This window comes from Lucilia cuprina, chromosome 4 (assembly GCF_022045245.1).
Source record: "Lucilia cuprina isolate Lc7/37 chromosome 4, ASM2204524v1, whole genome shotgun sequence".
NCBI lineage: Eukaryota > Metazoa > Arthropoda > Insecta > Diptera > Calliphoridae > Lucilia > Lucilia cuprina.
Genome location: NC_060952.1, coordinates 31,366,582 through 31,389,699, shown reverse-complemented (window position 1 = coordinate 31,389,699; position 23,118 = coordinate 31,366,582). Strand labels below are relative to the sequence as shown.

The following is a 23,118-nucleotide window of genomic DNA, read 5'->3' as shown; positions in this document are numbered from 1 at the left end:
ATCGGTATACTTTAAGGTGGGTATTGGACCAATATTTTTGTATGTTACAAACATCAGCACAAACGTATAATACCCTCCCCACTATAGTGGTGTAGGGTATAAAAAAGGGTGAACAAAATAAAACAAATGCAAAAAAAATGTTTTGCGTTTGACTCAAACACAATGGAAGAGACAAAATAAACTCACATACGTTCGCACTTACACACTTGAAAAAACATGTTGATGAATGGTTGAATGCATCTGTGTGTACATGTTGTTCTCACCCTAGCAAACATATTTACAAATACAAATGTTTTCATGTATAAATCATACAAAAAATTCATAAATGTATAAAGGAATGAATGAATAAATGTCTGTGTGACTTAGTGACTGGCTGTGTGACTACACTAAACCTGTCAAAATCAATGTTCCCTATTGTCATTTTTTTGTTTTTGTCTTTTTTTTCATGGAAATGAATACAAAAAACGTTGTTGTAAACACAACCTACAAAATAAACCTAAACTACTTAGAAAATTACATTCGGTATTATCAGGCTGAGACGTTTATTGATAACTAATTTGTTCTCTTTTGACTTACATGTATATACATATATCAATAATATTATCATCATATTTAAAATGGATCTACTTTGAGAACTTTCATCAGATTTATTTGATTTTTAAACTTTAAATATTATGTATTGTTACAAAGCCAATTTTAAACACATAATTCCTTCTCAAATGTATTCAAACATTAGCGTACAAAATAAAAAAATATGAATTTGTAGGAAAAACAATACAACAAAGAAACAAAAAAACCAAAACAAAAGATTACAAATAAGAGAAAAACAATTGCTTAAAAAAACAAGGCATAAAAACGAACCAGGCATAACAATTTGGGTCTATTTATTGTACTTTTTTCAGTACTTTTTGACATCGATAGTATTTTTAACTTGTTATAAATTTTTAAATATTCCATAAATTAATTAATACATAGACTGGTCACTTACATAGCGAGTAGACGGAAGGAAAGAACTAGTTAGCAGACTAGATTATAGACATTTAATTAACTAGTTGAAATACATGCCAGTACATAAGTTAATATACTAGACAGTAAACTAGTTCAGTATCTTATGCACAGACTAATCAGCAGAGTAAGTAGTACATAGACTAGTCAATAGAATAATGGATTGATTAGAAAGTTAGTAAGCTACTCTATAGACTAGTTAGTAAACTTGCCTGAAGACCATTTTATAACTTTCAGAGTAGTCTCATCCATATACTGTAGTTTAATCTATATACAGAATAGTCCATAGACTAGACAACAGCTTATATTCTAGTCATAAGTCATGATTATAGAATAGACTAGACCATTAACTAGTCCACTTACTAGACAGTATACTACTTAGTATACAAGTCCATAAATTATTTAGTAGACTAGTCAATGGACTAGTTAGACTAGTTCTTAGACTAGCTACATTTAAAATAATGGTACTATTGCAAAATGTACATGCCTGCTCTGAATACATTGCTAGATTGGTTGGAGGTGAGTGTGTTTATAACATTCATTTGACAAATAACATCACTAAAGTGACATTTAACAATGAGTAGTTAAAAACCCACAAGTAATATTATGTAGGAGGGTGTAAGAATAACATAGAAAATATTTTTTTTCTCTCTCTTTAAAATTATTAAAATTAAAAAAATTTTCTAATGCCTCCGTCGTTTTTTTTTTTTTAATTTTTAATAAAACATTCAAATTGACAAGTGTCTCTAAGGTGCATTTAAAACAACTCATCAACATGAACATTGTGAAATTGTAATTAAACCTTGCAAAAAAAAAAACAAATAAATAAAAAGAAGAATAAATACTTTTCGGTTTAAAACCACAAAAAGCATGTAGTTATGTCCACAATTTTTTTTTTTTTTTTTTTTTGTGAGAGTCAGATAACACAACATGTAACCCCATGTGTAACTTTAGTTTTGACCCTCATTTGTTGGCAACCACAAAAACCAACAAGAGTTAACCATAAAAAACAAAAGGCGTTACTCGAACACATTTTAAAACTTTACAAAATTTTATGCCAGTATTTATTATTAGTACGTACAAATGTTTTGAAGGGCTCTAAATTTTGAAAGATATTTTAAATATTTCTTAATTTTTTCACATTTTCAATAACTATTCTTTATAAGGAGATACGAGATTCTTGAGAAGTTTTAATTTTCGTACATATTAAACGAAAAATTATTTTCGTGTAGAGAATTTTCTCTTTAATTTTGTTGGGGATTTTTTTATGGAATTTATAAATAATTTTTTATAAACTCAACATTCAAGAAGTGACGGTAAGTTCTCTAATTTCGAATTTTCAAGAAAATGTCTATTTTCGATAAATTATCTTTTTTAAAAATTTTTTGACAAATTATCTCTTTAAGAAAATATTCTTAGAACTTTTGATAAATATCCTTTTTATAGAGAATTTTCGATAAATTTTATTTTTTTATAGAGAACTTTCGATAAATTTATTTTCTCTTTTAATACATCACTTTCAAAAAATTCTCTTTTTATAGAAAATCTTCGATCTTCAATTTTTATAGAGAATTTATCAAAAATTCTCTATAAAAAGAGAATTTATCTCTATAAAAAGAGAATTTATAGAAAATTCTCTGCAAAAAGAGAATCTATCGAAAATTTTCTATAAAAAAGAATTTAACAAAAATTCTCTATAAAAAGAGAATTTATCGAAAATTCTCTATAAAAAGAGAATTTATCAAAATTCTCTATAAAAATAGAATTTATCGAAGATTTTTCTATAAAAAGAGAATTTTTCTATTATAGAGAATTTATCGAAAATTCTGTATAAAAAGAGAATTTATCAAAAATTCTCTATAAAAAGAGAATATATCGAAAATTCTATATAAAAAAGAGAATTTATCAAAATTTTCTATAAAAAGAGAATTTATCAAAATTCTCTATAAAAAGAGAATTTATCAAAATTCTCTATAAAAAGAGAATTTATCAAAATTCTCTATAAAAAGAGAATTTATCGAAAATTTTTCTATAGAAAGAGAATTTTTATTTATTTTCTCCTTTAATACAGATTTTCTATAAATGCTCTTTCATAAAGAGTTTTCAATAAATTATTTACAAATTCTCTTCTTATAGAATTTTCGACAAATTTTTTTTTATAAAGAATTTTCGATTAACTTTTTTTCTTTTTATTTTTGACTGATTCTCTTTTTATAGAGCATTTTCGATTAATTTTCTTTTTATAGAGCATTTTCGACAAATTCTCGTTTTTATATAAAATTTTCGATAAATTCTCTTTTTATAGAGAATTTTCGATAAATTCTCTTTTTTTATATAGAATTTTCGATTAATTCTCTTTTTATAGAGAATTTTTGATAAATTCTCTTTTTATACAGAATTTTCGATAAATTCTCTATAAGAAGAGAAAAAATTCTCTTTTTATAGAGAATTTTCGATAAAATCTCTATCAGAAGAGAAAAATTCTCTTTTATAGAGAATTTTCGATAAATTCTCTTTTTATAGAGAATTTTCTATAAATTCTCTTTTTATAGAGAATTTTCGATAGATTCTCTTTTTATAGAGAATTTTCGATAGATTCTCTTTTTATAGAGAATTTTCGATAGATTCTCTTTTTATAGAGAATTTTCTATAAATTCTCTTTTTATAGAGAATTTTCGATATATTCTCTTTTTATAGAGAATTTTCCTTTTTATAAGAATTTGCGAAATTTTGGCAATACTGTATTTATAAAAAATTCATAATTTTGCAAAAAACGAAAGTATTTTTTTTTTTGAATTTTCTAAATATTATCTGTTAATAGAGAATTTTTGTAGACTCTACTTTTTTGCTTAAAATTGTTCACCTTTATTAAAAATGTACTATACGTTAAAGGCCTTTATAACACTTAATTTGAATAAATAAATTTACCCGTATAAATACAACAACATTAATAATTTGTCTAAATATTTTAAAAACACAAAAGCATACATATAAAATATAATAGCTTAAATATATTAGGGTATTATTTTTTGCATAGTAAGAGTAATATTTTTCGATGTTTTTCAATATGTATTCTTGAGAAACAATTCTATTATTCTACTGTTTTTCAACTACTAAACGTTCCTACAAAAAATATTATAAAAACATTTCTCAAGGTATTTTCTGAAGAATATATACAATGATCGATGAGGAATTATATTAGGCTGACAAGATCTGTTAACGAATTTTAATATAAACATTATGTAAAAAAAAACTTTGCGGGACACCCTATTGTATATACATATATTCAAAAATATTTTTAAATTCAACATTAACTTACCTTAGTCCTGGTACTTGTGTAGCCATTGTACCATCACTTAGGACCCATGATACAACCGGTGGTGGATTACCATGAGCCGTACAACTAACTTGTGTTCCAGTGTCATTGCTAAAGAGTAGACGTGATGGTGGCTCCTGTATAAAGGTGGGTACACGTAAGCCGCTTGTGGCTTTGACCACAGGCGGTGGCAGTAATAATATTGTGGTTACTAAAGTAATTTCCAACAACGATAATGAGGTGAGACAGACAAAAGCTAAAATAAGAGAACAAAAACAACAATATATAAAACAGGAAATATAACTAAAAAAAAACTTCTAGTTTAAATTATTAAAGAAATTGTTTATGCTAATTATGTGTTAAATTAAAGTAATATTTAATTTTATTTTAAGTGTTTTTTTTTATTTGTTAGTAGTTAAATAGATAGAACGCGTCAATATAGAGCACATCATGATGTTGAAACTTTCACTTTTGTGTATAAAACAGTGTGATCAACTTTGTTTAGCGGTAACAAATATTTTCTTGAAAAAATTATTCCTTTGAAAATTAGAAAAACCGATTTATAAATAAATTGATGTTGCATATTTAGATTTGCATATTTAAAAATTTAACTAAATTTAATTAAAAAATATTTATATATTAAAATTCAAAATAATTATGCATGTCCTTAAGATAATCCTCAACAAAGAAAATAACATAGTTGGCCTTCTGTAAATTGTGCTTAATCCTTTACTATTTGTACTACTATGTTGGTGTTCCTCGTTTAAGGGTTTAAGTATGCCACAAATTCCATTTAATTCATAAACGAGTATTATCATTTTAATCAGCACAACAACAACTACAGAGTGCATATTATGAGTGTAATATTATATATGTATATGTATATAATGCAGACATGTGCATGTGCAGAAATACGAGGGTTGTATGTGACAAAAAAAATAATACAAAAGACTAACGCTTATGTTCTTTGTTCATGTTGCCATTAACAATGTTTTTTTTACTTTAGTTTTAACCTTAAACAAAGCTCATTCATAAAAAGCATCTGTGCCACATAATTGTTTCAACATCTCTTAACGCTATTCTTTTTTTTTTTCTTTGTAAAATGGTGTATACAAATTTGTACCAAAATTCTATATTTATACATATGTATGTATGATAGCAACTATTTGTACATATACATTCATTCTTAAATAACTCATGAATGTAAGTGTGTTTGTCTGTTCGTGCTAATATATACGATACGAATTTCAAAACCTAAATAACAAACTTGTGTTCATCAGAAGATGAAGGTTCTGTTGTTGGAGCGCACAATTGGATGCCTACGTGTATTTCATTAGATTTGATATGACGTACATCCCTCTTTCGGTATACACCTTTGTCCTATGTTCGATTATTTTCCATACGACCTCTCCTGAATTGATGTTGATAAGATTGATTAATTCATGGTTTATCTTACTATCTACAATGGTACCAATAATGGAACCAAATGACCTTCTTTAAGTTCATTTTCCTACCATTTCTATAAGGTGATCTTAAACAAAAAGAATTACCCTGCAAAAACTCGGTCATGGCTAGTACTTACATAACCACTTACTTTTCAATGACTACCTACCATCCGCAATACTTTTAATTACTCTTATAATGACTTATTAAATTGCCAGCAAGCATCAACACTGAAAGCAAATAGCTTTTGTGGCACACAATAAAATAACTTAGCAGTTGTATTGTAAGACTAACGAACTTGAAGCCCGAGTTTGTATTCTGTGCGAAATGTTTTTCTGTTTTAAAAACAAAACAACCCTTTTACATCTTATCTGTAAGTACTTAATTAAGAACTGATTTTTAAGTGAGAGTAGTTAGTATTTGCCTCCAATGTTATCAACGTATTAGATTAATGAGTTAAAATGCTTATGAAGAAGTAGTTGAAAATGGGTTTTTAGTAGGGTTGTTATTCAATTATTCGAGAAAAAAGTTTTGTTTTTCTTAAATTTTTGTCGAATAATCGATTATTCGAATAAAATTTTAATGTCACTTTTTACCCATATTTTATTATTATTTTTGAACATAGAAATACATACCTAATCGAAACAAATCGTGTACAACTTTTTGCAATTTATAAAAATTAATATTTTGTAATGTTAAAAGTAGAATGCTTCGTGTGAGTGATTATATGGATTTTTTTTTAAATATTGCAATACGTGAAATAGATGGTTCCTAAAAAATCTGTGTAGAATTTAGTTGCGATTTTAAGCAATTTTTATGTGGGAGGTAGGATCGATTATATAATATTTACAAAAACATTTTGGCTCCTTAAAAATTTGTACATTTCGAATTTCATTGCCATCCGAGGATTTATAAGCCAGTTATCTACATTATAGTAATTTTCTGAAGGGAACCTTATATGGATGCTATGTTAAATCTTAGACATATATTGCCCATTTTCAATACCAAACAAAAAAATTTTTAAAATGTTAACTCTCTAGCTTGTCCGGCTGATCGTTTTAGAATCTAATAAGGACCCAATATTTCGATGTATTACAAGTGGAATGACAAATACAACACAACCCCCATACATATGTATATCATTATAACGACCTTAGCTTCGACTTTGAAATCTAATGAGATATTTAAAATAGGTTGAGATTGAACTAGGTTACTGACGTATACGTTCATTAAGGTACGCAAACCCATTTTTACCCGTAACTTAAGATTTTAGAGGTATTTAGCAAGTTTTTACATTTTATTAAATTATTCGAATAAAAACTTTTATTCGTTATTAGCTCGAATAATCGAATAATTTTTAAATTTTAATTGACTTATTCGAGTAGTTGATTAAATTTTAAAAATATTGTAAATTTTTATTCGAATATAAACACAAACTCTAGTTTTTAACTTTGTAACTCATTACTTTTCAATATAAGTTTTTGCTGGGTATTTTATATCTAAATAATTACTGGGCAAAGCTGGGTAATACATGCAACAAAATTTGTATGCTTTAAGCATTTTACAATTTATACATATGCACAAATATATGTGCATGTGCATGTGCACATCGTTATAGTTGCATTTGGGGAAAAATGTGAAAATATACAAAAAAGAATTTAGTTCAAGTTGTTACTTAACAACAATTAGATACTTATTTTTTCCAGTTTGCCAGCTTTTTTTTTGCATTGCAACAAAACGCATTTAAGTTTTAATTGTATATGAATCTGGCTATGTGTTTATATACATGCATTCTTCATTATTTCATATTTTCATACACAGATTCATCATACATTTAGTTTAAGTGTTAAGAATATTTGTAACTAATTTATATTTTAGAAGTGTGTATTTATTAAGGATAAAAGTTAAACTTACCTTTTGCCTTGGTAACAGTTACTAATGCACTCATTTCTGTGCATGTGTTTTGTTTTGTTGATATTGTGGCTTTTAAATTGTTTGTGGTATTTTATATTGTTAATTATTTAATAATTAAAATTGTTGTACGATGTTTTCTTTATTTTTTGTTATTATGATTTAATTTTGTATACCTGAGATTAATCTGTAAATAGACGAAAAGAATTAAATATTATTAGTATTTGTTTTTTAAAAGATAAGTATAAATGTGAATGTATTTAAATAATTTGTTCTATGAAAAATTTTTGGTGTAGCACTCTTTTTTTGAAGAAAATTTTGAGTACAAAAAATAAGCTATAGAAACTTTGTGTATAAATTGTTTTTAGAAAATTTAGTATATAACACTATTTTCTATAGAACATTATTTGTATAACACTTTTTCCCATAGAAAAGTTTATAGCACTATTTACTATGAAAAATTGTTTGTATAACACTATTTTCCGCATAAACATTTTTGTGAAATACTATTCCATAGAATTTTTTTTTGTAAATTTGGTGTTTAACTTTTTTATATCCTACACCACTATAGTGGTGTGTTATGTGTTAATGCTGATGTTTGTAACACCTGAAAATATCGATGTAGGGATGCCCGCCTGTCCGTCCGTGTAACCTTGTAAAGCTTGTGGCATGCAACGCAATTTTCAAGATAATTTGATGCAAATTAGAACGATATTGAAAAATCTATCTATCTTACATAGCCTTTATACAGTCGTACCCCTTCCGGTCATCTGTCCGTCTGTCCATCTGTCCGTCTGTGTGTCCATGTAAAGCTTGTGCCCATGTTACAAAATTAACAAGATAATTATATGAAAATTTGAAAATGTTCTTTCGATACATACATTTCACCTAGCCCTGTATAGTGTCCTAGCATTTCAACTAAAGTCAGTAAAATCTCATTTCATAGAAATTTAAATGACTCTTACGATTTATTTTATAATGATCGGGCCCCTAACCCCCACATAAACCCTTCTTCAGAAAATGACATTTAAGAAAATTTTAAAATTATTTTATATAACGTTATCAGCTATAGAAAATTTTGAGTATAACAATTTACATTATACAGAACAATGTTTATGATACCCTTCACCAAAATGTTTGTAACTTAAAACTTTTTTCTGACTTAGAATTTTTTTCTGAGTCGATTAAGCTTTGTCCGTCTATGTGAGAATTCATGTTATCCTTGTGCGCACTCTACAACTTTCAATTTGTAAAATAATTTAATGAAAATTGCACACACATAGGCAAATTTTGTGCAAAACTGTGTTTTATAAAAGATACAATTTTCGTAAGGATCGGATCTCGTTTGACCATTCAATCTATATTCAAAATATTACTTTAAGGTCAAAACTAATATTATTTTTTTCTAAAAAAAATTTCAGAATTAACGTAAAAAATAAATTAAATACTTTATTATTGAAAAAATAATCCAATAAGGAGCATAACAAATTTATATAGAAATTAAATAACCTATATTTCTTTTAATAACTCAATTATCATTTTGATTATCCCTAAATCAAATTATAGCCCATCTCAAAAAGTTACACAATAAATTGTAGACAAATATTTTATGAAATGTTTTTTCCTATTATTACATTTTACATACCAACAATATCTTAATCATAAAAACTTTGCCGACAATGCCAATTCATAGCAAAATACAAAATCAAAAAAAATATAATAGAGAGAAAAAAAGTTAAATATGAAAGAAAGCATAAAATGTAATAAAAAATCATAATAACAAGACGTAATATAGCAAAAAATACAACAATAAAAACATCAAACAGCAACAATACTTTTAATAATAACATCAACATTGGCACAATCATCACAAGTCAAGTAGAAAATAATAATAAGTGTAATAAAAGAAAACAATGAAATATTTAAAAACAACAAACAGTTACTCCGACTACAAACATTTTTCTAACTTAGAACAACACAAAGCAACTCATCAAATGTCAAACTGTTGGCAAACACTCACTCATAGACACACACTCGAACTCTCATATAAACATTTTCTTACTAATACCCACAAAGATGTTTTTTTACGAACTCTATAAAATAATAAACAACTAAATAATAAATGGAAAGAAACCGACAGACAGATGAACTAATAGACATGTAGAAGAAAATAAAAGACAGCATTTACTGACTGACAATAGTCCTAATGACAATCTAAAAGTGCAAAAAAAAACAGAAACAATAACAAAACAACAACAATAACAATAACTTAAAATATATTGATGTATAGTGAGAAGTTAAGACACAACAACAATAACAAAGCATAAAATAATAAAACAAATGAAGCCATCATCAACATATAAAGTAATAAAAAAACAACAAAGGTAGAAAGAGGAAAAAATTATGAAAACATATGAATGGTTAATATAGTAACAAATGAGGGGAAAGAAAATAGCAACAACAAAATTACCAACAATAAATATGTGCTCATTAAAATTATACTTAACAGAAGTAACACCTTTATACTAATATTACTCATACGTACAGTTGGCTGAGTATAAAACTTGTTTATTTAAATTAGGGAGCCCAAGAAATTAAATTCAAATAAACTTTTTAGCAAAAATTTAAATAACTTTAACTTAACTTTTTTGCTATTAGTTCTAGCAAAAAAATGACCAAAGGAGTCATTTACTGTTTCCAAATTTTTGCTCAAAAAACCTTATAAAATTTCCTTTAAAAGCTTATAGTCACCTAATAGGATGCATGTGGGTTATCTATTAAAAAAATATTTTTTAAATCAAAAATCAGATTTTGACTGTAACTTCGGCAGTTCTTGATCGATAGTAGTGATCCTTTGTACAAATCGATGGCTATCACTACGAGGTTACTGGTAGATTCTAGTAACGAAAACCTTTTCTTTCTGATCATTTTGGTGCAAAAACATTACGTAGCAAATCGATTTTCTAAACCAGTTTGGATTTTACCGTTGGTTACGCGCGAACAATCAAGTAAAGTCGATCACTGATATCTCGTCAAGATTGGATATAAAATGACTGCCATGAAAATGAAAACTGTTTTTTTTTTTTTTAACAGGAGAAGGGTATTTACAGAGATGATGAAATACCATTTTTTCTTTTCCCTTATCTTTGAAACTAGGACAGCACTCATTAAATGGGAGCTCAAACCGACTTGCATGGCTGACTAGCACCTCGATATATCCTTCCTACTTCGGGTTATAAGGTGCTCCGCCGAACCTCACATTCATCCCGTACCATATACAATTAATACCAACTCATTTCCAACGATTAGTCCCACAATCACTCGACTGCGGGGTATCTGTTGTTCTCGGCAACAGCATCGAACATATCCCCAAAATATTGACTATTACCATGTATCAGTCTTTTAACCGCCACTTACTTTCCCCGCGAATTTTGGTTTAAACCACACCCACTACATGGATTCCGAAGGAACCTCATCCAACAAACCAGCCAGGACATAGTCCTGCAGGCAATTGACCACCCGTAGTGCCAGATTATATGGTGCTCTGGTTAGACCTCATGCCAAATCATTCCGAGGCGAAGCCAAGGATATATTTGACATCATTAGTTTATAGTCCCGGCAGACTAGAGGTATTGGTAGCACCTCTTTACCCGGGGATTGCAATACACCATGATAGAGATTTCATCATGGAAACATGCTCCCGGGGGGAGTTAGACAGGTGACCCAGCATTGACATACCATTCGTGTATTGTCCGACTAGTAGGGAAGTGAAGTGTGTGAGTTTAGAGAGAGAAGTGTCGCCTGACTGTCGACAAAAATTTCTATACTACACGACTATAGGAATCGGAGAATACACTACACGCTGACACAACTTTTACTCGAATGACAATTCTAATATACATTCGTTTTTTTTACATATTTTTACATTTAAAAATGGCTTTTAAATATTTGTTATGACTACTTACATGTACAAATGTGTAAATAAAAATGAAAAATAGAAACAATACATTTTTATAAAAAAAACAAGTCTGATTGTATAGTTGGGCATGGCCAACCATATGATGTCCTACAACAGTGACTACGTTTAATATTTGGACTACTTTTTAAATAATAAAAAAATAGTGATGTGATAGTGATGAACTCAAAAGACTTATTAACATACACAAGTTTACATGGACACACAGATATTTAGACGGTCGGAAAGATATAAGCTTAATCGAATCAGTGATCCTGAATATATTGGTATAGATTTAGATGGGAGTAGATCCATCATTTTTGGATGTTACACACATCAGCACAAACGCATAATAACCTTTCCATTATAGTGGTGTAGGGTATATAAATGAAAGGTGTTATATAAACTGCTGGCATATACAAACAAATATATGTAAGAACGTAAACTAACACAAACTTACACAAACATTTGTTTCTACATATGTATGTATGTGTTCGACAAATATTATTTAAATGAAGCATTTAACTTACTATTTACATTGAAATCATACAAATGTACTACATATATATACAAATATACATACGTACATAAGGGTGGCTCCAAAGTGAAAGTTATTGATGTTTTCACCGAAACTGAAAATTTTGATGATTCTTAAAGTCAAAATCAAAGGAAAAAAATATAATATTTTTGGCACAAAAAAAAACCTTTACCAAAATTTGTCTCTGGGAGATGACATATAGAAATTTTGTATAGGACTATTAAAATTTTTGTAAAATTTTTATATACTTCAAACTTTTATTATTAAAAATTTTATATTTTAAATAGAAAATTACCTTCGCTGTTTCATAATCATTTAAATGTGATGTCAATATTTTGTAAAATTTCTTTAAAAAAATACGAAAAACATAAATATTTTATAAGGACTTTATTTCCTTTGATTCAGTTAGAAAAATTGACAACTAATTTTTCCTACATCCTAATATACATACATAAGTCTCTATTTGGCTCATTTAAAACGTAAATAATTTGCATATATATTTTTTATACCCTACACCACAATAGTGGGGAGGGTATTATACGCTTGTGCTGATGTTTGTAACACACAAAAATATTGTCCCAATACCCACCTTAAAGTATACCGATCGATTCAGAATTATTTTTTGAGTCGATTTACAAGATAATTTGATGAAATTTGGATCAAGCATGTTTTTTGGCACAGGAACGAAGCCTATTGAAAACGGTTGAAATCGGTCCATTATTTCACCTAGCCCCCATACAAACGTACCTCCCGATTTGGACTTTGTAAGCCATAATTACGTCAAATATTCTGTTATCTCTCGTAATGATCGGCCCTTATTTGACCCTAGCCCTCATACAAACCCCCTTTCAAAAAATGTCTAAAACGTCTAAAATTTACTTGTAACCATTTGTATCGCAATGAAACTCAACATAACTAACTGTTATTTAAAAATATATCCTTTTTCCAAATTAACCGAGGATCGACCCATATTTCATTTTTTATCAATAAATTGCTTAAATACTTTGGATTAAAAGTTTCTTTATGAAAAATAAAAATTTTAAAAATATACTCATGGTGTAGGGTATTATATAGTCGGTCATGCCCGACTATACTTTTCTACTTGTTTAATATTTATTTAGTTTTTGCTAATATGGAAGCTCTGCTGGACACACTGTCTTGTGGTTGGAAAAGTGTATTTCTGCTAATTAGTTAAAAATCCTTTATTATTGTTGAGATATTTTTTTCCGTTATAAAACCAAAATAATTTCATAAAGCCTTTTTTTACTTTCAATATAAATATGTTAAGTACTACAAAATGCAAAACAACTTCAGTCTAAATTACTTTGTTTTTAATTATATTTGCCCTACTGTAAACACGGCAAAAATCTTCTTTATGTTATATATTAGAACAAGTGTATGTATTATAACCCGGTATCTGGCTGTCTTTATTTATATGAATATAAAAGTTTACACTTTTATAATTTTTGATGTTGTATAAGTGTTTCAGAAATGTGTGAAATAACAGCTAAAGGCAATATTTTCAACAAAAGATACAAAGTCAACAAAACGTTTAACATTCTCAATTAGAAGAATCTTTTGCTGTAAAGCCTAATGCATATAAACAAACATATCTACATACTTATGTATTTGTGTTAATATTTCATATGCAAACTAAATAAATTTTTTGTAATAAAAACTTAGCAACAATATTCATACTTGAGTATGAATAACACATTAAAGTTAAATAAGCAAACACAAGTCTCCATATTCCAAATGAGTATCAAATTTCAAACATAACAAAAGTCAACTGACCAATATACATACTGAAATGTTTTATCGTAAATAACCGGGAAATTCTGAGGATATTATTTTTTTTTTTTAGTTTTTTTATGATATGTTATTCAAAAAATGTTGTGTACAATAAATATATAGATTTGATATGGTAAAGTGAGTGCTGATCGCAGTACATTAATTTTTTCAAAAAATATTTAGGAAATTTCTTCAAAATTACCAAGACGTGGATATTCTCTAAGAAAAAAAGACATTTTAGAATTATACACGCCTGGTACCAAATTGACACCAAGTTTTTAACAGTTTATAACTTTTAAATAACATCTGGTGTGAAAGTATATAGATAGTACGGCAACGGCAGAATTGCAACACATCTGTAGTCTAAATAACAACAAACGTGGCTAGTTAGTTAGTTAGTTAATTAGTTAGTTAGTTAGTTAGTTAGTTAGTTAGTTAGTTAGTTAGTTAGTTAGTTAGTTAGTTAGTTAGTTAGTTAGTTAGTTAGTTAGTTAGTTAGTTAGTTAGTTAGTTTGTTAGTTTGTTAGTTTGTTAGTTAGGCAGTTAGGTAGTTTGTTAGTTAGTAAGTTAGTTAGTTAGTTAGTTAGTTAGTTAGTTAGTTAGTTAGTTAGTTAGTTAGTTAGTCTTATTTCTGCTACATGTACCCGTCCCCCCGTTATTGGTGAGAAACTACACCGGTGCAAGATATTTTCATAAAAGTTTCACAAAACTTTTATATTTCTATTTACCCTCGTACCTAAAGAAATATAATACTAACAGACACTTTGTGAAAGAGTGTAAACAAAAATATAATACTGACTGGAATGTCACACAGAAACCAACCAACACCCCCCCCCCCCCCCCCCCCCCCCCCCCCCCCCCCCGGTTATTTCAATCTGTTTATTTATTCCAACATACATATTCTCTAAGGGCAATATGATTTGAAGTTTTTTTATATTTTTATATGCATATGTTTGTTCCAATCCTTATATGGATGTGAATGTCTCATACATACATATATAGAAAATAATGTATGCATGATGGCCTCATTTGTATAAGTTGATGAGTGTCATGATTATATTTGTTTTGTCGCTTTTTAAAAACAAAACAAATATGATTTTTTTCAAAAGATAAATTAACAGAAAATAACTTTTTTATAAGTTTGAAAAAAAAACACCGAATCCTGCAACCAACCAACCAGCTTTACTAAATCTAATCTTCATTCATTTAACTTTTTCCGTTTATTCAAAGCATGTCTAACGTTGTATTTTGCCTTAGAGCAACATTATATGTGGCTCTTAAACTTCCGGTGTATAAATAAAAGGAAACAAAAATACAATTATACACACTTTCACACACACACTGTGACAAGACAGTCTGCAGACTAACATATTAGAGGGACAGACGTACAAAGACAGACAGAAACTGTTGAACAACTTTTATCATCATCAAGTGTTTAGTTGTTTTATGCGTTTTTTATTTATTTTAATTTTTTTTTACATTTTTTTCGTTTTGTAAAATTTATCTAGCAGCACAACTTTTAAAGGTTCTTCTTTTTCTTTTAGTTTACAATTATTATCATTATAATGCAAAAATAATATGAAAAGTTTAATGGATTTAAAACAATTTATTTTGCCATCAACCTTAAATGATGAGCTTTGTTTTTTAAGCAGATTTTTACGAAAATAGGTTTAAGTTAAAGTTATATATATTTTGCAAGGAAATTGGCTTTGAAAAATTAGTACATTTAAAAAAATATTAAAAAAAGTTGTATAAATTTAAAAAAATATCTAAAAAATGATTTTTATTAGTCGTAAACTAAATATTTAAGCTCAATTATATAACCAATACTTTGGTAATTTTTTTTATATAACTCTTAAGAGTTTATAAAGTTCAACAGATTATTAATAAATCTTTGGGCTGGTTGTGAATTAAAATCACTTACAATCCATTTATAATAAAAACACTAAATAAATAAAACATTTATTAACGCAACTCATTCACTTCACTTAAAAGGTAATCAATCTTAACAAATGTATGACTTTGAAAGAACTCATTAGGACACCCCAAATAATACACCCACTTTTTTGCACATTCACTTATACACAGTTATACATAAACGCCATAGAAAAATATTGTAGCAGCTTACCATATAAGATTGTATGTATGTATTTGTATGTGTTACTTAGAACATTTACTTAATGGATGCAATAGAAAATACAATAGAACAAGCAACACCTTTAACGGTGGCAGGATGTGTACAAGTGTATGAGAAGACCTGTATAAACAATTGCTGATAGCAATTTATATGTGTGTATTAGAGGCGAATATGGCAATATTTCATGTTAATATTAGACTGATTCGGCAAATAGTATTGCAAAATAATGCTTTACATTACGTCATTATAGGACAGGAGAGAAAATTAAAACCCGTAAAGTTTTTCTTCAAAAATTGCCTTTGCAAGATTATAAAATCAGCTGATATCATGTGTCAAGTGAATTTTCAATCCATGAAAATTCTCAAATAGAATGAGGATCGAAATTCTAAAATTCATTTACTTAATGTAAGTCTAATATAAATACTTTCAAACAGATGTATACGTTTGCATAAAAGTAAGTGTACAAATATATATACAGAAGTATTTGTTTACCATTAAAGACTTAAGACAGATGTGTATATAGAAGTTGGGCCCAAAAAGAGAACAGTTACATTTATGTACAGGAAGACTAAGAGTTACAGAAACAACAAAATTGTTCATACACTCATACATTTCAACTGCATTTGTACATTTACATGAAAATGCAGTTGCTTGCAGTGTATATGTATGTATGTGTGAAAACTAAACAGCTTTGAGCAAGTACTACATAGAACATCCTGTTTCCGTTATGAGGTCTAGATTCATAGAAAACATTTTCCATTCATTCAAACGTAGGTTGGTTTAACCTTTTTTTCTTATTTTGTAAAACCAAACATTTCATTTAGTTACTGCAGCTGTAATAAATGTACACAACATCTCAAAAGTGTTTGATACAATTACAGATGTGTTAATAAATATACTTTGACTTGTAGCAAAACTGACACGAAACTGGTTCTGTAATTGGTACAGTGGTAGTATACCTCCGAAAAATAATGCCTTTGTATCTTTAGCTTCCCCTTTCATCCGTTCCATTATTTCAAATGATTCAACAGAGTAGTATGTAGATTAGTCAACAGACCAGTCCATGGACTTATATTTAAACTATTTTATTTATCTCTTTGTAACTTATCCATGATTAGTCAATAGACTAAGAATGATCACTTAAAAATTTAGACTAAAACATTGGCGAAAAACAGCCGAAATCCATAGACTGGACATTTTTCGCCCTACCAAACAAACAGAAGATCCTTTGTCTCTTAGCTTCTGATACAGACATTTCCAGAGCTTCAAGCTGTGTTTGTAGAAATTATAATACTGTCTCTCGTATATCCCCCGGGGATATGTTACCTTGGTGAAATCTCCACCTTGGTGTTATTGCAATTCCGGGGTAAATAAGTGCTACCAATACCTATGGTGTGTTGGGACTATAAAATGGTAATGTCTGGTCAGTTGATTGTGTTTCCTTCGGGATCCACGTAGTGGCTGTGGTTTAATACCCAAAATCGTGGAGAGAGAATGTTGGTTTTAGGACTGTTATATCCATGTCTGAATTCTCTCTTCGATGCTGTGACCATCTCAACAGCTGTCACTGGGTAATGTGACAGAGCAACCTGTGATAGATTCCAGAAGCCGTTGAGTATCTCATACTCTTTGAGTAGTAGGGCGCCAGTATAGGTTGGGGAATTTTCAGGTTGACACTTGATAGTTGCCTGTCATCCCGCATATCGTCCATTATGATCTGAAGATGGAACGGATGAAAGTTGGTGAACGATCGGAAATGTCTCCTCTGTCCTCCAGAATACTAGTAATGATTTAGTATGCTTCTTACTTCATAGAAGTTCTCTGCTACTTTTGCCTTCTCAACAGGTTTGTTTCATGCTACGCGATTTATAGCTGAGATCCGTAATGTCGGGTCAATTATTGGGTTTGAATCGACTTTGGAAATTCCTACATTCTTTGTCACATTATCTAGACATAAAGAGGGATCCTGATTTATTGGCTGAGTATTTCGGGCCACCAAATACGTTTCTAGGGATATGAGTATTTGTCAAAACATCAATCGGGTTAGATGTTGCGTTGTCTATTGTCTCTAAACTTCCCCCCGGGGGCATATTACCTTGGCGACACCTCCGCCTTGGTGTTATTGCAATCCCGGGGCATATAGAGGTGGCCAATACCACCAATCTGACCGGGATTGAAAAATTGGTTACAGTCTACTGTTTGGCTTAGTACTTGCATAGATTGCCAGAGGTCTGACCAGAGCACCGCATAATCTGGTACTACGGGTGGCCAGTTGCCCGCAGGACTATGTCCTGGCTGGTCAGTTGGTTGAGGTTCCTTCGGGATCCACTTAGTGGCTGTGGTTTAAACCCAAATTCGCGGGAAGAGTATAAGTGGCGGTTAAAAGACTGATGCATGATAATAGTCAATATTTCGGGATAAGTTCGGTGCTGTTGCCGAAAACAACAGATACCCCACAGAAAGGTGACTGTGGTACTTCGGTCCACCGGTTACGTCTCTAGGTGCTGTTGCTGAATCAACAGAGGCCATCCAATGGTCAGAGATAGCATGGACCGGTCAAAGCCAATGTACAAAAATTGCCACCTGAGCTCTTCATTGAAGAACAAAGGAGCGATGGTAGATCGTTCTCAAGTCTACCCAGTGGATGAAAAAGACCACCGTGAGATAAGGCCGTCAAGGCAGGTGCTCACGTTAAAACTCTCGACATTCATGTCTCTATACTAGTAATCTTGTTAAGGTTAGATTCTCTAGATTTTAGTTTATAATTAACTAGATTCCCTTATAGTTTAGAAGATCATTGCTGTATGTTATCATATGGTCGACTATAATTTTCTACTTAACTCCATTTTCATATCTATTTCAAACTGCACTTTACCTTATACGCAAAAAGTATTAGAAGAAATATGTAAAAAAAATATAAACATATAAAAGTCTATAAATTTCAGCTCGGTTACATTTTTATTATATTCTTTTATTCAACTGTGCAACTGTTGTGTTGTTTTTTTATCCTTTCATTTCCCTTTTTTCGTTAACACTTTTTTCTACATTCTCACTAAGCTCTTACAGTTGCAGGCCATTCATCCATTACAGTCAGTCAGCTAAACAGGCTGCCAGTCATTCAGCCACACATTGTATAGTTAACAGAGTTTGCTTGAGTGAGTGCATTAGAATGGGTTAAATTTACCACTGTTGCAAATGCACATTTAAGTACTCTATGTATTTACCTATGTATGTTTGTGCCTTGAAACTTTTATTCATATGTTCTATTACCACAAAATATAATAAAAGCTCACACTGCAACAATAACAATAATAATAATAATAATTTTTCTTTTGAGTTGAGTTGTTGAATCGTTTTAATGGTCGTCACCTTTTTTCGTTAACACCATTTTTTTCCAATTGTATTTTGTTGTATGTAGCCAAATAGAATTGTATATAAACTGGTGCTGTGTAACAAATACAAAATGTATTTATTTCAATAAAATGTAAAAATAATAATGAAAAACGTTAAAAAAAGAGTGAAAAGCAAAAAAAAAGGAAAAAAGGTTAAATGGTTTAGTCCCCACAGCCACAATTGTTATGAATTTAAATGGTTACTTGGTTAAGTGTTTATGACCAAAATACAGGAGGTCAGGAAAAATGAGTTAGTTTTGTTTAAACCTTTTGGTTTATCAAAAAGAAGAGAGAAATTTAATCGATTTTAGAAAAAGTCAATTTATTTGTGACTATTACAATATCAATGAAGTTGACTTGTGATTACAATATACTGGTTAATTAGCAAAGGTATAGTAATGTACTTTAATGTAAGAGTGAAATAGGTCAATTATAATCAGCTAAAATAAACCAAAAATATTTTCTAAAACCAGTATTGTATTCCAGTAAAAAACTCAAGATATGCTCTTGAAATTTAAATAAGTAAGAGTGTTATATTCGGTTATGCTGAATTTTATATACCCACCATCAAATCGTTGCCATATAAATAAACTTTGATATTTATGAATATTTTATTATCATATATCGATAATAATAAAAACATCAGGGAAATAGTTAAACGAGGTCCATTAATGAGGGTTTAACTATTAATAGTGCTCTTCCGAGTATAAAAATATAAATTTTAAAAGACAAATCGTTTTTATTAACAAAGGTCAATTATAGACCAATCCTCGTTACATTTTGTAAAACAATTTTGGTTCCTATATGTCATGTTTATATGTTTTTAGGCCAGTAATAAGCGTTAAAGTAATTTTCTGTTCCTTGCAAAGAACTTACTGAGTTGAATTAGAATTTCATCGCAATATTTGTATTTTTAAGCCAGTAATGGACGTTAAGGTATTTTTCTGATGGGAGGTAGTGTCAATTACTGACCGATCCAATAATGAGCGTTTAAGTAATTTTTTTAAGGAGACCTTACATACATGAGATTTTTGCTTACATGATACTTATCATGAGTACACATGATACAACCATAAGAAGGTAGAATCACTAGGGAGAGTTTAAAATTATATGCCTTCTTATGTCAAATAATAGAAAAATAAAAAGAAGGTGTCGCATTTGGCATTAGACGTGCACGTTTTGTGGCTTGATGCAGTTCAATATAATCGGAGTCGTTGAAATGATGCATGCAAATCCGGGAGTGTTTCTTCAGCTCAACACCGCAAGCTTCACTCCATTCTCTAATTTTATTTTCGGGACATTTTATAAATCTTACGAGATTCTGTTCAAATGAACATTTACACAAACAACATTTAACACGCATGTTTCTTATATTTTTTTAAATTAAATTTAAATTATTTCTCAATTTAGTTTTAATGTTTGATGTTTTATTTCAATTGTACTTTTATTTTTTGTTTTACTATGAGTCTGACAATTGAAGGCATGTATAATTGAGAACTTATTTTGTAGTGATTCTACCTTTTATTGTTTTATTATGGTGTGTACTTATTAAACATTTTTAAGTCGAATAATATTACTGTAGAATTATTTTATAGTCACAATATCTGCCATAATTCAAAATTCAATTTCAGAGGTAAACAAAACAGGTTCATGCAAATTTTTTTGGCATTTGCTTCATAAACAAAGAACTTGTGAGTGTTTGAATATTTTTTCGCATTATACCGGAGGGTACATTTGTATGGATGCTATGAGAAATCGTAGATTTTGATCCTTTTTCTTACGAGGTCCTAAAATATATTGTAAAATGAGCATTAACATTTTTAAAAAATTTTAAAATTACAATAAAATTATAAAATTTTTAAAATTAAAGCAATTTCGTATCAAGTGATACAACATAAAAATTTGTACCAAACACAAATTATAAAGTCTATTGGTCAAATATCTGTCGGAGTTAGGTTTTAGCGATTGAAAATACTTTTCTCAGTACAAGATGACATTTTTTCGAAAAATCCCATTTTTTGAAACATTCTGCCTAGAAAACGATTTTTACTGCATAAGCATATTATTTTCGCATTTTATCGAATTTTAATATTTTACAGCAAAATGTTTGAAAAATTTACATTTGGTTTGATAATTTTTTTCTACTTTTTTTATTCTGAATTTGTGTGCTTCTTATAATGCCATGAAAGCCTTTTTGCTTACCAGAAATACTTTACCAAAATTTTTAATTACGGAATTTTTGAGACTCGTTTTGAAAAGATCGGAAACTATTTTTTTAAAATTATCATATATGACCTCATTTCCTGGTCATAAATGATACTTTTATCTTAAGAAAATGGTACCCTATTTGTGACTCTTCTAAAAGAGTATTAGTAAAGAGTATTTTTTAATCAGTTCTAAGTCTTTTTTTAATTAAATCAATTAACTGGTTGTTTTAGAGTGATTTTCGAATCATATTTTAGTTTTTTTGAGTCTTATCTCAGAAAAATTCTCAAACACAATAATACAAAAAAACAATTGTTTTTCAAAAAACTCGATGATTATATATGCTCTTATATTTAGCTCTTAAATGATACATTAAATGGGAGAAAATGATACCCTTTCCACGATACTTTCATCCGATCTTTTTTAGTCTTTGTATGTCTGTTGCAGACAAATAAAATATTACAAAAATAAATAACTTTATTTCGAACACTAAATGATCATATATGTACTCATTTTTAGTTCTTAAATAATACAGTATTCGGCAGAAAATTGTACTTTTTCCGCGATACTTTCATCGGGAAAAAATTTATCCTATTTGTGACTATACTAAAATAGTGTTTTATGAGACTCAATTCTGATCACTTCTGACACTTTTTTAAGTTATTATTCAGTCAATTTACTGGTCCTTTTTGAGTAATTTTAGAATCAAGTTTATGTCCTTTTTTGGGTAATTTTTGATAAATACAATAATGCAAAAAATAGTTCTAGAACTTCCGTTTGTGCGAAAAAAATTACAAAATTAATTTGAAAACATTTCGAACCACTGGATTATCTATTTGTGATTGCTCTACATTTTGTTATTTTTTTTTTTTCAAATTGATCTCATATTAAGCACTAAATGTAAAAATTGTTGAAACTTGCTCCTTTGCTCACTAAAATAAGAAGAAGATAAACATTTATTATAATTATATTAAATTTCCTTTACAGAAATTCTATTTTATATTACACAAACTTTAATACTTATACATTCAATATTATAAAAGAAATGACATTAACTTAACTTTTATATACTCTTCTAAAGGAGTCTTTTATGAGCCCTTTTTCTAATCAGTTTCGACTAATTTTTGCTTAGTAGTTATGTATCATTTTTAGAAACTTTCAATTGTAATAATTACATGTTTAAGAAATATTTTTAAATCTTCCAACTGCTTGTGATCACATTATACTCTAATTTTGAAAACTATCATAGTACTTTTAAAAGTACTAACGTTCAAACATATCAAATATTTCATTAAAAAAAAACTAAAATTTTTTGCAGATATTTTCTTTATCTAAAGCGTTTTTTTTTTCGAAATTAAAATGTCATTTATTTAGGGATCACTAAATGTTCATCAAATATTTGATAGATGTTAAAGTACCTTAAGA

General features: G+C 28.8%; 1 protein-coding gene across 3 annotated transcripts in view; it reads right to left on the bottom strand.

Annotated features, from left to right (window-relative positions):
* The window catches only part of LOC111679347 (Down syndrome cell adhesion molecule-like protein Dscam2), a 113,480-nt gene that overhangs the window by 79,537 nt on the left and 10,825 nt on the right, over positions 1-23,118 (bottom strand). For all 3 annotated transcript variants that reach the window (XM_046948978.1, XM_046948980.1, XM_046948981.1), the window contains exons 2-3: positions 7,679-7,862; positions 4,325-4,577 (exon numbers count right to left, since the gene is read on the bottom strand). In XM_046948978.1, the coding sequence (XP_046804934.1) occupies positions 4,325-4,577; positions 7,679-7,712 (287 nt within the window). In that variant the 5' untranslated portion in view covers positions 7,713-7,862. The remainder of the gene's footprint in view (positions 1-4,324; positions 4,578-7,678; positions 7,863-23,118) is intronic.